Below are 16,591 nucleotides of genomic sequence, written 5' to 3'. Positions count from 1 at the left end.
AAGCTGCTGTCGTCTGCAGATTTAACTTCATTTTGTTTACGAGGCAAAAATAGATAAACCAAAGGTTATGACTAAAACGAAGTACAATATTTAGGATAGCGGCATCACGGTAGCAGCATGTTATCAACAGTATCCAAGGCAATGGTAACTATTGTGACCCTTACCGATTTGAGTCAGGCAAGGATTCATACAGCGCCTAAGTTAGGAAGTTTTGTCAATGCCCGTTTGCTACTTGCTAACATATAAAACGGTATCTACTTACGTGGCCGTAAGCGAGAAGAAAAAACGACTACGGCATTTGACAAGCTACAGTAATTACGCAATTTTGGAGGTCTTTGGATGACAAATCTGTCAGCTTGCACTTAGCTTTGACTTCTCCGAAGCACTTCGTAGACCTTTACCTTTTACAACCTTTATTACTATTATATCACTTTCGTAAAAACGTAATAACGAATGAGCCGTCTATGGTCCAAAGTTTTCCTTGTAGAATCGGCACCTAGCTCTCTGGACGCAGGCGACAAGGTGATTCTGCCGTCGTCAGCTCTGGAAGAGATCTTGCAGAGCAATCAAGATCCACCTTCACCGTTGACGTTTGAGTTACGGCATCCACACAACAGTAGCAACGTTGTCCACGCTGGCGTCAAGGAATTCTCGAGCGAGGGCGACTTTATACAGTTACCAGCATGGATGCGCGAGTACCTCGAACTTTCAGTTGGATCGCGGGTATTGATCAAGTTGCGATCGTTGCCGAAAGGAACGTGGGCAAAGCTGCGGCTGCTATCGCCCGATTACAACGATATCCGAGATTACCGTGCAGCGTTGGAAGCGCATCTGCGAACACACTACATTACTCTGACTGCAGGGCAAACGCTTAGCTGCCGCTACGGATCCAAAACGTATCCATTCTTGGTGGTGGATCTCAAACCGGAACCGGCTGTCTGCATTACAGATACCGATCTTGAAGTGGATTTAGAAACGACTCCAGAACAGTACCAGACGATGCAGCAATCAAACGAAAAAACGTTAGCGAAATTGAACGAACCTATTTCTGGGATATCTGTGGAAAAGGGCGCATATAAATATTGCAAACTCGTTGCTACAGAAAACGCAACATCTGTTGAGCTTCAAGTTACAGTCGAATCTGGCATCGTAGACGTGATAATCAATACCAGCGCAGAAGATTACCAGCGTCCAACCTTGGAAAATCACGAATACAGCGATTTCTCAACGGCATCGAATCGTCGGATTGCATTGGCTCCTTCGAAGGAATATATTGTGGGTATCCACGGATATACAGATGCTGTTGTCTCGTGGGTGGCCAAGCTGCGCGACAACACAGAGGAGGACATGATGGCTGTAGATAACAACGAATTACATGCAAACGAGGCAGGATATGTACAATGCAAGAATTGCCGATCCTGGGTTCCAGAAAGGATACAGATGCTGCACGAAGGATTCTGTATGCGAAATAATATTCTTTGCCCAGAGGGGTGTGGAAGGGTACTTAAAAAGGGCAGCGCAGAAGCAGAACAGCACTGGCACTGCGAACAATGTGAATACGTTGGTGAAACATCTGACAAGGCAAAGCACATGGAATATTATCACTCGCCCAAAACGTGTGTATGTCAAGACTTTACAAGCGAATCATATGAAGCTCTCTCTTTGCATAGAAGAGCAGAGTGCCCTGAAAAGCTAATATCTTGCCGATATTGCCACGTGAGTGTCACTTTATCAATGTCAGGCAACATCGTTATTTATATATGTTATTTATCATAGACTCTAGTCGCACAGGGACCTCCGTCACTGTATCCTCGCGATAGACTGTTAAATCTCCATTCCCATGAAAGCTATTGCGGGAGCAGGACAATTACTTGCCAGAAATGCCACAAACAGATACCCATCAAAGACATCCAAGTGCACGCAAAGATTCACGAAGTAGAGCGACAGAACCAGCGACTACCTCTTCTTTGCAGTAACAGAAACTGTGTGCGCTTGCGAGCCAAAAACAAACTTGGATTGTGTCAGTACTGTTTCGGACCATTTTGGGTCACTGACGATGATCCAAAAAATGTAAAACTGATGCAACGGGTGGCACGCAAATTACATTCGCAGCTGACGACAGGATGCGGACATGCGTACTGTCGCAATAAGGTAAGAATATGATTACCGGCCGATCGCGTCATCGTTCTGATTGGATTATACTCATTGTATTACTCAGTACTGTGCTACTGGGACACAGAAACCACAAGACGCAAATACAGCAGCGACAACGCTCATACCCATGGTACAATCTGTGCAGCGCCAGCTTGGCAAACCAAGTCCTGATCCAGAGCTGTATCTCTGCGTGGATGAAGCCACAACGAGGAAGAAATTTCTAGCGGAAACCCTGGTTGAAGGAACTCAAGGCCAGTACACCTTACCGTGGTGCGTCAAAGCACTAGAAAGCGAAGACGAAGATCTGGAAAGAGCAAAACGGTGGTTGAATAGCAACGCACCGAGGAACACAATATCAAAAGAAACTAAATAAAGGACGAAATTTAAAGCTACAAGTTGTAACGCCATTTTATTGTTGCTAGTGCATATCAAAATGACTATGGAGGCCTTTAGTTACCACCACGAAGGCGCAACACAAGGTGAAGGGTGGATTCCTTCTGGATATTGTAGTCAGAGAGAGTGCGTCCATCCTCAAGCTGCTTGCCAGCAAAGATGAGGCGCTGCTGGTCTGGGGGAATGCCCTCCTTGTCTTGAATCTTTTGCTTGACATTTTCAATGGAGTCAGAGGATTCGACTTCCAAAGTGATGGTCTTGCCGGTCAAAGTCTTGACGAAGATTTGCATACCACCACGGAGACGAAGGACAAGGTGGAGAGTGGATTCCTTCTGAATGTTGTAGTCAGAGAGAGTGCGGCCATCTTCGAGCTGCTTGCCGGCAAAGATCAAGCGCTGCTGGTCTGGGGGAATGCCTTCCTTGTCCTGGATCTTTTGCTTGACGTTTTCAATAGAGTCAGAAGACTCAACTTCAAGGGTGATAGTCTTGCCAGTCAAGGTCTTGACAAAGATTTGCATACCACCACGGAGACGCAGGACAAGATGGAGAGTGGATTCTTTTTGAATGTTGTAGTCAGAGAGGGTGCGGCCATCTTCCAATTGCTTGCCAGCAAAGATGAGACGCTGCTGGTCTGGGGGAATGCCCTCCTTGTCTTGAATCTTTTGCTTGACGTTTTCAATGGAATCGGAGGACTCGACCTCGAGGGTAATGGTCTTGCCGGTAAGAGTCTTTACGAAGATCTGCATGTTGGGAAAAGTGAAGAAAGAACGAAAGAGAACGGGCTGGAACTCAAGCGGCATTTTTATAACTTGCTGCGTGAACACATGACGTCACAAAATCCCTATTGGCTGCGGCAGTTTCATTCAGCTACCGGAGAAAGTTCCAGCAGGAACAAAGCGACCACCACTCGATCAAATGCGTCAGAAGGGCATAATCACGCAAGCAACAGGTTATTGCATACAATGCCTTGTTTTAAGGAATGGTTGATATGATCTCTGGACGTGTTCACATGGTGTTTTTCATGAGCGCTCGTAGCTCCGCTATAGGAGCTTATCATTGTTATTTTCTTCTTGCAGGTATATACAGAGCATTAACAGTATCTATCTACATGAGGATGGTATCGTCGTTCAGTTTTGAGTGGAGGAGGAGTTGTAACGTTCTCGGGTTGTGATGTTAATTCTTTGATAGGGTGATTCCTTTTTCCAGGACGCTCCTGCTTCTCCTCCTAGCCCGCGTCGGTCCCCACGCTGAGTAGGACTAATTGGTTCCAAAATGCCGTCGGTGCCTGTGCGACCAAGACTTTGCCCTTCTTTCCAGCCCATTTTCCGCAGCAATTTATCACCTATCCCTCCCACCGGAGTAGCTGTCGTCTTGATGGCATCTAAAGGTTGGGGAGAATGTTGCAGGCTGTCTAGACGACTGGAAAATGATTTATACTTTTGATCATGATAACGGGCATCTCTTTCGTGATCGTCCACGATACTTCCGCCACCATCATTCTTCCATCGCCTTCTGTCGATAAATTTGGGGCGCATTGCCGGGCTCATCGGGGCCGCATACTTTTTCTTCAATAGAGCCAGTTCTCTTTTGTGATCTAGGATTGTCGGTCTAAACAGATCCTTTATGGTCGTTGTCGTCTGTTGCTGTTGCTGTTGTTGCTTTTCCTTTGGGGCATTCATCTTTGCGACATCGATAACATTATCGTTAGTTGTTTGGCACTGCTTGCAAGGCCATTCATTTCGGTGCAGGTGCACTTGAAGGATCGTTGATCCGATTTGAACAAGATCCAAGTGACTGAGATGCCTCGGTACGCTGCTTTTCTTGCTTTCTGATAATCTTTCACCATTTAAATATGTTCCATTAGTTGATCCAACGTCCACGATTCGAAAACCTTCTTTATCGTTGCTGTTCTCGCTGTCGCCCACACCCACGTTTCCAGGATCATAGTATATTTGGCAATGGAACTTGCTCACTGCCATTTCCGCAAGTCTAAGACGTTTATCCCACGATTTGTCCCGGCCGACCGTCAGCCCGCTGGCATCTACCAGGACAATGTGGCCAGCAGGCAGCAATTTCGACCCTTGTACGACAAGGCGCAAGGTCGCTGAACTATCCGGCTCACCAGAATCAGCAACGTCGTCGTCTTGATAGTCAATGACACGAACAGGCATGTACGTCTTTGTGCGATCATCGTAGCGGGAATAGCTTCCCGTTACTGAATCGTACCAGAGATCGCTCTCTTCATTGTATAGATATCGCGGATTCTGCACTGAAGATCTTGATTGATCAATCTGATCGTCTGCTGCATCGTAGTCATGCTTGCTTGTCTCGGCAACGGTCTGTGTCTCTGCTGCTTGATCTCGTATGCTCTTTTCTGAAAGCCTGGTTTTTGATGGCTTTGCTGCTTCTGAGTCTCGATAACTCATAAGAAACTTTGAGAAATGGGAGAGTACGTATGGCCCGAATTTCAGACGATTAAATGCTCCCACAGACAAGCTCTTATTGCATGTTACTGTATCCACAAATCTTTGACGATATTACTTATTTATACGACGACAATGTTTTATTAACGGAGAAGCTATAGATCCAGATACCTTACACACGCAAGTAGACCTAGCAGAATGACACTGATCGAGACTCCCAGCTGTGCATGTTTAGCACCTTCTAATAAGAATCATTTGCATTATCTATAATCATATATGATTAGATGAAAAGGACTTGGTCAATCGATGTTAAAGCTGTAGATCATTTGAACGAGCCAAACATTTCTTCTGTGCCCTCTCTCGCTACTGCTGCGGTCTTTTCTTCTTCATATGTCAGGAGGTAAAATCAGTAACAGCAAGCTCTTGTTGAATGATCAACATCATTGACTCTACAGCGATCTCCACTACCTTTCAGTCGTGCGTGTCGGTGTAGGGTGCTTTGTAACAAAGCAGACCGAGCGAGGGGTCAAGATCTTGATTGGGAAGCGTAAAGGGTCACACGGCTCGGGAGCGTGGCAGCTACCAGGCGGGCACCTGGAAGTAAACGAGAATTTCGAAGAATGTGCCCGACGCGAAGTCCTGGAGGAAACAAACTTGCAACTTGATCAAATCGATTTTATCACGGCTACAAATGACATCATGGAAAGCGAAGGAAAACACTATGTTACGATTTTCATGGCGGGTAGGGCCAAAGACCCGGCCCAGCTGCGTGTCATGGAGCCAGAAAAGCTCGATGGTTCCTGGCAATGGGTAGCTTACAATGACCTCGTCCAGTTTAAACCCCTCTTTACGCCCTTGAAGCATTTCATAGAACTGCCGGATAACCGAAAGGCGGCTATGGTCCAGGTCTTGTCAGACCAGAAATGATGAATAAAATAATTATTACTCTGGTGAAAAATCCATATTCTTGTCAGATGGAGCTTGCAGACGGTGCTTTGAAGAGCAAAAGTTAGATCCGAGATTGTAGGTGTTTGTTGACCGAGCTGGATGAGTATATTTTGGATGTTCTTCCGTGTCAGAGTCCGCTTCTCGCTTTCATGCATATCTCGGCAATGGTATGTACTAACAAAAAGTTTTGAATAGACACGATCCAAAGTTTAAAGCGAAAGAGAGACTAATCACGCTGGATACAGGACCCGAAAAGCATTAAAACAACACGATACTTGTATTCTAACCAAGCAGATGGTCGCCGATCTGAAGTAATGGAGTTGGTGAGATTCTAATCACATCACTGCAATCGGCACTGGCACTGATTGTTTATGTGAAACAGGTGCCCACACCAACAAAGTTGGCAGGGAAAGAATTCAGAAAGAATGGAGCTTTCCTTTTGAAAGCGGTGCTTGCGATCATAGTTATCAACACAGTCTTGCACTTTTTCAAAGACAATTAAAACCACTCTCAACGTATCAAAAACGCTTCTCTATGTCTATCTACATTTCTTCATTCCCCCACTTGCATAATTCATGCATATCTCAACCTTTCTAGCTATGACCAAATGACATTTCCTTATACACATGCAATAAATAGCAGCAGATCACCCATCTCCTTTCTGACGGATGATGGGAGGAGGTCAGCAACAGACGAAAGTCATGATTTAACGGCATTCTTATATACAGAGCGAATCTTTATTAAGAGTAGAAACTACATATGGCTAGTTACGCTGCAACAGTGACAGCTGCCTTCTTTTGCTTTCCATCAGTCGTCTCGAGATGTTCCAGTGAACGCTGGCATATTCCACCAGCCACTGGCAAATATGTGTTACCCATGAGCCAAAGGTCCACTTCGCGGGCGCATTGGCGGCCTTCATTGATACCCCAGACAATCAACGACTGTCCACGGCGACAATCGCCGGCTGCAAAGACACCTGGCACCGATGTTTCGTATCTGCCCCTTGGCGTTTCTATGTTTGTGCGCGCATCCTGTTTGAGATGCAATTGCTTGACAATACTGTCTTCTGGACCGAGAAAACCCATGGATAGCAGAACCAAATCGGCTTCAAAAAACTGTTCTGTACCCGGTATTTCTGTCATCGACCACCGTCCAGTAGCATCGCGTTCCCACTGTACTCTGATAGTCTTGACGCCTCGTACATCGTTCTTGTCGTCCTTGACGAATTCCTTGGAGAGGATACAGTACTGCCGAGGATCACGGTGGAAATGGGCTTTCACTTCAGCGTGGCCATAGTCTAGTTTGAAAACACGAGCAAATTGTGGCCATGGATTGTCGTGAGCTCGAGTATCTGGCGGTTGCGGAAGCAGTTCAAAGTTGACAATCGATTTGCATCCATGTCGCATTGACGTGCCAATACAATCGTTACCGGTGTCACCACCTCCAATGACGATAACATGCTTATCCTTGGCGGAGAGATACTTGCCGTCTGTCAACTCGCTGTCCAGTAAACTCTTGGTATTGGCTTGCAGGAATTCCATGGCAAAATGGATACCGTTGCTGTCGCGACCTGGAATCTTTAGATCGCGCGGCCACGTGGCTCCTGTAGCAATAATCAAGGCATCGGTCTCTTCTTTGAGCTTTCTGGCATCGATGTTGACACCGACTTCAGCGTTTGGTACAAACGTGACGCCCTCAGCTTCCATGAGATCGATGCGTCGCTGCACCACTGCCTTCTCGAGTTTCATGTTAGGGATACCATACATCAAAAGACCTCCCATACGATCGTTGCGGTCATAGACGGTAACTGTGTGTCCAGCCTTGTTTAATTGATCTGCAGCTGCCAAACCGGCGGGACCTGAACCAACAATAGCGACTACTTTGCCAGTGCGCTGCTTTGGAGGTGTCGGTATAATCCATCCTTCTTCGAAACCTTTATCGATAATCGCACATTCGATGCTTTTGATGGAGACTGGTGGGGATGTCAGGCCTAGCACACAGGAGCTTTCACAAGGGGCCGGGCTGCATTTCCAAAGGAAAAGGGAAAGAAAGAGGAAAAAGAAACGATTAGCGAGGTGTAAAAAGGTGCTTGAGGATCTTTGGCTTACCAGACGCGACCTGTAAACTCTGGGAAGTTATTCGTCATGAGTAACCGGTCCAGCGCTTGTCGCCATTGATCCTTATACACGAGTTCGTTCCATTTAGGAATGATGTTACCTAGAAACCATAAATAGGAGCAAGTTAGCACACCAATTCCAACCAGGTAACCAGGCATAGTAATGTGACTTATCACCATGGGCGATATGCGACTATGGCAACCAATGCGATGTAGCGTGTAACTTACCGATAGGACAACCAGTATCAGATTGGCAGAAAGGTACGCCGCAATCCATGCATCGGGCAGCTTGTTCGTGCAATTGAGGCCGGGAAAGTCGATTATTGATTTCTTTCCAATCCTTGGTGCGCACGTTGGCTTTTCGATATTCATCTATGCGTCGTTTGTACTTCATGAAGCCTCTGAGTTTATCAAGTCGTGTACGTCGTTCCAAAATCGATGCTTCGTCGAGAGCACTGTCTTCCACATCTTCAATGCTCGGCTCGTCTGCTGCTTTGGCAGTAGATGCCGACGGTGCTGGCTCTCGCTGTGCTGTCTTTTTCTTTTGAGACTCCAATAGATGGCGATACTCGATGGGCATGACTTTCACAAAGTAACGCAAATAGTGGTCGAAACTGGCCAATACACGAGCAGCAATTTCGGATCCAGTGTGACGGTGGTGATCCTCAACGAGCGATCGTACTTGAGCTCGTTCCTGCTCTTCGTCGATACTTTCCAGCTCGACCATTTCCATGTTGACATTTTCTTTGAACTTATCTTCCATGTCCAGGACATATGCGATACCTCCAGACATACCAGCAGCAAAGTTACGTCCAGTGCCCCCAAGAATGATAACTCTGCCTCCTGTCATATACTCGCAGCCGTGATCGCCGACACCTTCGACGACGGCGATGGCACCTGAGTTTCTAACACAGAAGCGCTCAGCAGCGACACCTCGAATGAATGCATATCCGCTGGTGGCGCCGTACAAGCATACGTTGCCAACAATGATATTCTCCTCAGACTTGAAAGCGCTGGATTTCGGTGGATAAATGGCAATCCGACCGCCCGATAGACCCTTTCCAACATAGTCGTTGCTATCGCCTTCCAGCTCGAAAAAGATACCTGGTGCAAGGAACGCGCTGAACGATTGGCCCGCAGATCCTTTAAAGTAAACATGGATAGTGTTGGGTGGTAATCCATCCTCCCCGTGGCGTTTCGATACGTGGTAAGACAAAGTTGCACCGACGGCGCGATCCGTATTGACAATTTCACTTTCAATGTTAACCTTCTCTTTGGACGCCAGCGCTGGCTCCGACTCATCTACTAAGTAGTTATCGAGACGAGCGTAGAGATTGTGCTGCTGCTTGCGGACGTTGTAGGTAGCAACACCAGGTCGAAGAGTGTGCGCAGGGGTCAGTATTGGTGTCAAGTCGAGGTTGGCAGTCTTGTAAGTACGTAAATCATCGTTTGTGCGGAGCACCTCCGTGTGACCCACCATCTCATTGATGGTACGGAAACCGAGTTTGGCCATGATACCACGTAGCTCTTCTGCGACGTAGTAGAAGAAGTTGACAACATGCTCTGGCTTGCCTTCAAACTTTTTGCGCAACTCTGGATCCTGCGTAGCAATGCCGACGGGACATGTATTCTGCAAATATCCGCGATATGTAAATATTAGATAATGTATACAGAGGAGAAGAGAGAAACGTGCTTACCAAGTGGCATTTGCGCATCATGATACAGCCGAGGGCAATGAGAGGGGTGGTGGCAAAACCCCATTCTTCAGCACCCAAAAGGCATGCAATAGCAACGTCACGACCTGTCTTGATCTGCCCATCTGTTTGTACGATTACACGTCCTCTCAGATCGTTTAGAACCAGCGTTTGATGCGTCTCCGCTAGTCCTAGTTCCCAAGGCAAGCCTGCATACTTGATACCCGTCCATCGGGAAGCACCCGTGCCACCGTCATGTCCAGAGATAAGGATGTGATCGGCCTTGGCTTTGGCCACGCCAGCAGCGACGATGCCGACGCCCACTTCAGATACAAGCTTGACGGAGACACGGGCTCTCGGGCTAGAACACTTGAGATCATAGATCAGCTGCTTCAAATCTTCGATAGAATAAATATCGTGATGGGGAGGAGGGGAGATAAGACCAATACCCTATCGTACAGATATGTGAGATGATTAAAGACGAGCGGTCCCAGCTACAATGAAAACTTACAGGAGTGGTCTTGCGGGTGCTAGCAATTTCTTCAGACACTTTGCTACCAGCTAGTTCACCGCCCTCTCCGGGCTTGGCGCCTTGTGCCATCTTGATCTGCAGCTCATCAGAATCTGATAGATAATAGCTAGTGACACCAAACCGTCCAGAGGCAACTTGTTTGATGGCGCTACGTAGGTTATCACCGTTGGCCCGTGGAATAGAACGCTCTGGCTTTTCACCACCTTCACCGGTATTCGATTTACCACCTATTTTGTTCATCGCAATAGCCAGAGACGAGTGTGCTTCCATGGAAATTGAACCATACGACATGGCGCCCGTAACGAAGCGCTTTACGATATTTGTCCATGGCTCTACCTCGTCCAAAGGAACCGGTTTGCGAGCATCGTATTTGAACTCCAGCATACCACGGAGGGTGCAAGCACGGATGGCTTCGTAGGCATTGCGTGTGTAGGCGTCGTAGGATGACTGGTTTTTTTGCCGAACAGCATCCTGTAAGTTTGCCATACCAGACGGTTCCGCAATGTGAGGCTCGCCCCCGTCTCTCCAATGATACTCGCCTGACTCTGGCAAAGCAGGTGGTTGCACGCGGTTGCGTCGAGGGTAGCCAACTTCGTGCAATGTAAGTGCGTCCAAGGCAAAAGTATCAAATGTGACACCCTTGATACGCGAAGCTGTGCCCGCGAAACACCGTGAAATCACTGTATCATCGATTCCCAGGGCTTCAAAGATCTGCGCTCCTTTGTACGAAGCCAGTGTAGAGATACCCATTTTCGACATGACTTTCTTGATACCGTTGTCGCATGCCTTTGTAAAATTTGTAATGATCTTTTCCGGAGTTAAGCCATCTCTCACAGCACGCTCGCGATGTAGTTTGAGCATGGCTTCGAAGGCAAGATATGGGCAGATGGCATCAGCGCCGTAGCCGATTAGTGTACAAAAATGATGGACTTCTCGGGCCTCAGCTGTCTCGACCATGAGTGCAATGTGGCTGCGCATCTTATTTCTGACTAGGTGATGATGGACGCCGCCAACAGCGATAAGCGATGAGATAGCAACACGATCGTGATTGACTGCGCGGTCCGATAGAACAACAACCTTGTAATGCTGCTTGATTGCATCGGTTGCCTCGTTACACACACGTTCCAACGCATCCACGTATCCTTCCATACCATCCTCGCGGGGGAAGGTAATGTCGATAGTGGCGACTTTCCACGATGAATATGCTTTTTCCATTTGCTTCACCGCCGCTAGCTCTCGCATAGATAGAATTGGAGAAGGAAGAACTATGCGGTGACACTGCGAAGGATCCATTTCGAGGATATTGCCCTCTGGCCCCACGTAGCACTCGAGCGACATGACAATCTCTTCACGGATAGGGTCAATAGGTGGATTCGTCACTTGAGCGAATAGTTGTCGAAAATACTCGTAGATAAGCCGAGGTTGCTTGGCCAGACATGCCAAAGCAGCATCGTTACCCATTGACCCAAGTGCCTCTTTACCGTCACTGGCCATAGGCATCATCAGAAGGTTGAGCTGTTCGAGCGTATAGCCGAAAGCTTTGAGTTTTGGATCTGTGTGGATAGTGAAATCATCGAGCGTGTCCTGATAACCATCCCCGGCCGCCTTGACGATATCTGACAATTTCACTCGTTGTTTCATCCAGTCCATAAAGTTGGCTTTAGCGGCTGTCGTCAGCTTGAGCTCCTTGTCATCCTAACGTAGAAAGATTAGACTCGAAATGATATCTTCTAATTATGTTTGGATACTTGCCACCAGTTTGCCCTTCTCAGTATCGACGAGTAACATCTTGCCAGGTTGCAATCGGCCTTTCTGGACGACCGTCTCAGGATCCACGTGCAATGTGCCTACTTCAGAAGCACAGATCATAGTATCATCTGATAATATGTAAAATCGACAGGGTCGAAGGCCGTTACGATCCAACGAGGCGCCACAATATCTGCCATCACAAAATGTAAACAACGCAGGACCTGATATTTTTCCTTTGGTTAACTGCAAAGTTTCTCCAGTAAGTGATGTAGTATGTACCATCCCATGGTTCCATGATTGTAGCCGCCCACTGATAAAAAGCTTTCTTTTCGGGCTCCATGAGTGGATTATTTTGCCAAGCTTCCGGGATCATAACCATCACTGCTTCCGGAAGTGTCAAGACGCCGTTAACCACCAACAGCTCCAGAACATTGTCAAAAGCTGCAGAGTCGGAGCCGCCCTCTTCGATTATTGGATACAACAATTCTAGCTCATCGCCAAAAGTGTCAGATGTCATGAGACCTTCGCGAGATCGCATCCAGTTTTTGTTTCCTCGCAAAGTGTTGATCTCGCCATTGTGTGCGCACCACCGCATTGGCTGAGCACGGTCCCACGAAGGGAACGTGTTTGTGGAAAATCTAAACAAAGTAAGCAAAGTTTAATGTATGGATGGGTGTGAGTGTATTCACGAGAAACTGAAGTCATACCTAGAATGTACAAGAGCAAAATGTGTGGTGTACTTGACATTGACCAAATCGTAAAAGTAAGCATACACTTGCTTTGGTGTCAGCTGACCCTTGTAAATAATGTTCTTGTTCGACAGCGAGCAGACATAGAACCACTTTTTCATGGTGATCGTGTGCGTAGAGTGCTTACGTAAAACATACAGCTGACGCTCGAATTGTCTTGGATCCATTTTATCATCCTTGGCAATTACGAATGGCTGCTCAATAACGGGCTCCTTGGAGCGAGCCGCAGGACCGAGAATGCTGCTGTCGCGGGGTACGCGTCGCCATCCGAGCACTTGAAGACCGAGTGCATCGGCCAAAGTCTCGAATACCTGCTTGCTCTCGGCCATGTTCTCCTTCTTCATGAAAATATTGCCCACAGCGTACTGCCCCTCGGGAGGCAACTCAAACCCAAGGTCACGGGATGTCTCGATACGAAAGAACTCATCCGGGATGGCTGTCATCACGCCTGCACCGTCTCCATCTCGTATATCGGCACCGCTAGCGCCGCGATGTGTCATTCTGCACAGGATATTACTGGCATCACTGAGGATCTTGTGCGAGCGCTTGCCTTTGATGTTGACAACAAAACCGACACCGCATGCATCCTTTTCATAATCGGGATCGTACAAGCCCTGCGCAGGTGGAATAGCTTCGGCCCATGATACGTTTTCTTTCATCTTGATTGAGAGAAAGTGAGACACACAGAAAGGATGAGATAGTGAGTGGGGAGGGAAGATGGAAAAGAAGATGTGGAAAAGGGAAACTGAACAGGGGAGTGAAATCGAATCCTTTTCTCCAGGTGAGACATCGTTTCGAGAGTGATGCGCGCATACGCGCTTCTCTCTGTCTCCATCGGTTTATCCATACCATCATCACTATTTTGCGAACTTGCTCATCACCGCCATCGTCATCCACCTTAACCCTCTTAATATGTTTGACTAGAACTGTGTATGTGACAACGCAGTGGATCCAATAAGCGTACAGGAAAGGGTTTACTTGCAATCAATTCCGAACCATGCAGCTAGCAGCGTCGCTTATCTGTGATCACAGGACCACGGAAAAAAAGCAGCAATAGCAACAGAAAAGGCAATGCGGATCCATTATTGATGTCAATCGTCGCGTGACAGGTCCTGTCTCTGTGAAATATCGGTGGGAAGCCATTTTTCACCTCACAATTGTGAAATATCGGTGGGAAGACATTTTTCACCTCACAATTCGTATGTTTGGCCTATAAACAAATGGCATGTACTCTCTGCTGATACGTGTGCATATGGAACAAAAAACATACCATCCGTATGCATATGCAGGCAGACATTTTAAGCAACAATGAAAGCGACAGAAAATGAACTTTTCGGTTTGATTGCATGTAATCAAACAGTATAAAGAATTCTATTGAGCAGTTTGGTGACCACTATTCAAACTACTTCGTATAAACTATGCAGGAATACACAGTTGCAGATCAAATTTCCATGGTTCTGGAAATGCAAACTGCTGATGATGAAAGAGATTAAGAATACACACTCGCAATGCCCTGGCAAACACGGATTTTGCAAGCAAACAAGCAAACACTTTTGAGCTATAGTCTGTTGACGTTACCAAGACGTTTAGTACGCAAGTTTGTTAAACCGATTCAGTATAAATATGACTTTCGTGTTTTCTTGGCTGCTCCATTTTTTCCAGCTCTGCAGCGTTTGAAACAAAGGGTATGGTCGAAATTGTCCGAGAGCCTACACAGCCTTACGATGGCCAAAAACCCGGCACCTCCGGTTTGCGCAAACGCGTCAAAATTTTTCAGCAAAAGAACTATACGGAGAATTTTATTCAAGCAATCCTCACAGCGGTTGAGAACGGCGGCAAAGGCGCGACGTTGTTTGCTGGTGGCGATGGCCGCTATGATACCGACCGAGTCATGCAGATTATTATCAAGTTTAGCGTTGCTGCAGGGGTAAAAACCAACTTGGTGTAAAACAGGATGAATATCTCTAAGCTTTATATTACACACATAAAGGTCGACAAGCTCATTATTCCCCGTAATGGGCTTGTGTCCACGCCGGCAGCCTCGCACCTGATTCGAAAACTGAAAGCAACTGGAGGTTTGCTCCTGACTGCATCGCATAACCCGGGAGGTGAAGACAAGGATTTTGGCATCAAGTATAATGTCCGGAACGGCGGTCCTGCTCCGGAAAACGTGACCAACCGCATTTACGAAATCACAAAGAATATCAAAGAACTCGTGTACGCTGATATTCCTCGTGTCGATTATTCAGAGCTTGGCACGCAAAAGATTGGAAACATGACCATCCAAGTCATCGACGGGGTGGATGATTATGTTGACCTAATGAAGGAGATATTCGATTTTGATGGTATCAAGAAATTTTTGCAAGATACAAAGAGATTCGCAGTTCTCTTTGATGGCATGCATGGAGTCACTGGGATCTATGGAAAACGCATCTTTGTGGAAGAGTTTGGACTGCCGGAGTCAAGTATCATGCGTTCGGAGCCATTGCCTGATTTTGGCGGCCAGGTATGAAAGAAGATCTGAATGCAATTCAGACAAGAAATTCTAACGTTTCGGGCATAATGGAAGCACCCGGATCCAAACCTTACTTATGCCGCGGAACTTGTGGAACGCGTCAACAAGGAGCAAATTGATTTCGGTGCCGCGTCGGACGGAGACGGTGATCGCAACATGGTGTTGGGACAGAACGCCTTTGTAACACCTAGCGACAGCGTGGCTGTGATTGCCCATTACGCCCAGGAAGGCGTCATTCCATACTTCCGAAAGCATGGCGTCAACGGACTTGCCAGAAGCATGCCAACCTCACGAGCATTGGACAAAGTTGCAAACAAATATGGACTTGAGATCTTTGAGGTTCCCACTGGATGGAAATTCTTTGGTAACCTCATGGACGCAGGACGATGCTCGATATGTGGCGAAGAGTCCTTTGGAACGGGTTCAGACCACGTCCGTGAAAAGGATGGTGTATGGGCCATTCTGGGTAAGCAGAAGACAGAAATCTTCTTTGCGTACCAGAACTCACGGAATATTCTTTAATGATGTAGCATGGCTAAGCATTGTCATACATGTCAATAAGACCAAGCCCGATACTACGGTCTATGACATCCTTCAGAACCACTACAAGATTTATGGCCGGAATTTCTTTTCTAGGTATAGCTGGAATTGCGACGTGAAAAGCCAACAACATTGCTTAATTATTACATCTATATTAGATATGACTACGAAGAGGTCGATAGTCAAAAGGCTAATGACATGATTGACCATCTACGCAGTCTATGTGGCGGACAGATCAAGGGTAAAACTTTCAATGGATTTACAGTGGCGGATGTGGACGACTTTGAGTACAAAGACCCGATTGATGGCAGCATTTCCAGTCACCAAGGCATTCGTGTCATGTTCCAGGATGGTTCCCGCTTTGTGGTACGTCTGTCTGGTACGGGATCCCAGGGAGCCACGATACGACTTTATGTCGAAAAGTACAGCAATGATCCCTCCGAGTATGCGACTACAACTCAAAAGGCCCTGGAGCCACTTATCCAAGTTGCATTGGAGATCACTCGGCTTGCGCAGTTTACTGGTCACGAGCAACCCACTGTTATTACATAAGCCTCGTTTCCTTTCTGTTTGGCTTCGAAACTTCGGGCAGTGCTTAATAAAAAATTGTATGCGCATTCATCTCAAATGATGGAAAACTATCTTTGGAGCCATCTATATTCAAGATCATGACTCTATGTGTGACTATCCCTGCACTGCCGTCTCTCGGAAATATGCTACAGTGCATTGGTAGCCATCTGCAATGGCGAAGTAAGAGTTTGTTAGTTTGCAATACACT

The 16,591-nt window shown here is 46.9% G+C and overlaps 7 protein-coding genes across 7 annotated transcripts; 4 read left to right on the top strand and 3 right to left on the bottom strand.

Moving 5' to 3' along the window:
* Positions 1-453: 453 nt before the first annotated feature.
* Positions 454-2,527, top strand: VTP01DRAFT_6013 (uncharacterized protein; the record flags this gene model as incomplete). The annotated part of the gene is made up of 3 exons (XM_069384868.1): positions 454-1,716; positions 1,777-2,151; positions 2,219-2,527. 3 exons carry the CDS (start codon positions 454-456, stop codon positions 2,525-2,527), a joined length of 1,947 nt encoding a protein of 648 aa, XP_069234713.1.
* A 76-nt stretch (positions 2,528-2,603) lies between these two features.
* On the bottom strand, positions 2,604-3,293 carry VTP01DRAFT_6012 (uncharacterized protein; the record flags this gene model as incomplete). The annotated part of the gene is made up of 1 exon (XM_069384867.1): positions 2,604-3,293. The coding sequence occupies one exon, from the start codon at positions 3,291-3,293 to the stop codon at positions 2,604-2,606; it is 690 nt and encodes a 229-aa protein (XP_069234712.1).
* A 381-nt stretch (positions 3,294-3,674) lies between these two features.
* On the bottom strand, positions 3,675-4,973 carry VTP01DRAFT_6011 (uncharacterized protein; the record flags this gene model as incomplete). The annotated part of the gene is made up of 1 exon (XM_069384866.1): positions 3,675-4,973. One exon carries the CDS (start codon positions 4,971-4,973, stop codon positions 3,675-3,677), a length of 1,299 nt encoding a protein of 432 aa, XP_069234711.1.
* A 387-nt stretch (positions 4,974-5,360) lies between these two features.
* Positions 5,361-5,897, top strand: VTP01DRAFT_6010 (uncharacterized protein; the record flags this gene model as incomplete). Its single annotated transcript, XM_069384865.1, has 2 exons — positions 5,361-5,370; positions 5,446-5,897. 2 exons carry the CDS (start codon positions 5,361-5,363, stop codon positions 5,895-5,897), a joined length of 462 nt encoding a protein of 153 aa, XP_069234710.1.
* A 185-nt stretch (positions 5,898-6,082) lies between these two features.
* On the top strand, positions 6,083-6,420 carry VTP01DRAFT_6009 (uncharacterized protein; the record flags this gene model as incomplete). Its single annotated transcript, XM_069384863.1, has 3 exons — positions 6,083-6,085; positions 6,164-6,241; positions 6,301-6,420. The coding sequence occupies 3 exons, from the start codon at positions 6,083-6,085 to the stop codon at positions 6,418-6,420; spliced, it is 201 nt and encodes a 66-aa protein (XP_069234709.1).
* A 265-nt stretch (positions 6,421-6,685) lies between these two features.
* VTP01DRAFT_6008 (uncharacterized protein) lies at positions 6,686-13,417 on the bottom strand (the record flags this gene model as incomplete). Its single annotated transcript, XM_069384862.1, has 8 exons — positions 6,686-7,940; positions 8,027-8,135; positions 8,263-9,664; positions 9,732-10,178; positions 10,240-11,955; positions 12,013-12,230; positions 12,289-12,647; positions 12,717-13,417. The coding sequence occupies 8 exons, from the start codon at positions 13,415-13,417 to the stop codon at positions 6,686-6,688; spliced, it is 6,207 nt and encodes a 2,068-aa protein (XP_069234708.1).
* Positions 13,418-14,266: 849 nt separating this feature from the next.
* Positions 14,267-16,365, top strand: VTP01DRAFT_6007 (uncharacterized protein; the record flags this gene model as incomplete). Its single annotated transcript, XM_069384861.1, has 6 exons — positions 14,267-14,355; positions 14,421-14,685; positions 14,749-15,264; positions 15,328-15,739; positions 15,804-15,909; positions 15,972-16,365. 6 exons carry the CDS (start codon positions 14,267-14,269, stop codon positions 16,363-16,365), a joined length of 1,782 nt encoding a protein of 593 aa, XP_069234707.1.
* Positions 16,366-16,591: the final 226 nt, after the last annotated feature.

The sequence above is a fragment of the Rhizomucor pusillus genome (assembly GCF_041956525.1).
Source record: "Rhizomucor pusillus strain CBS 183.67 unplaced genomic scaffold VTP01scaffold_28, whole genome shotgun sequence".
Lineage (NCBI taxonomy): Eukaryota > Fungi > Mucoromycota > Mucoromycetes > Mucorales > Lichtheimiaceae > Rhizomucor > Rhizomucor pusillus.
This window is presented reverse-complemented; position numbering and strand designations above follow the sequence as displayed.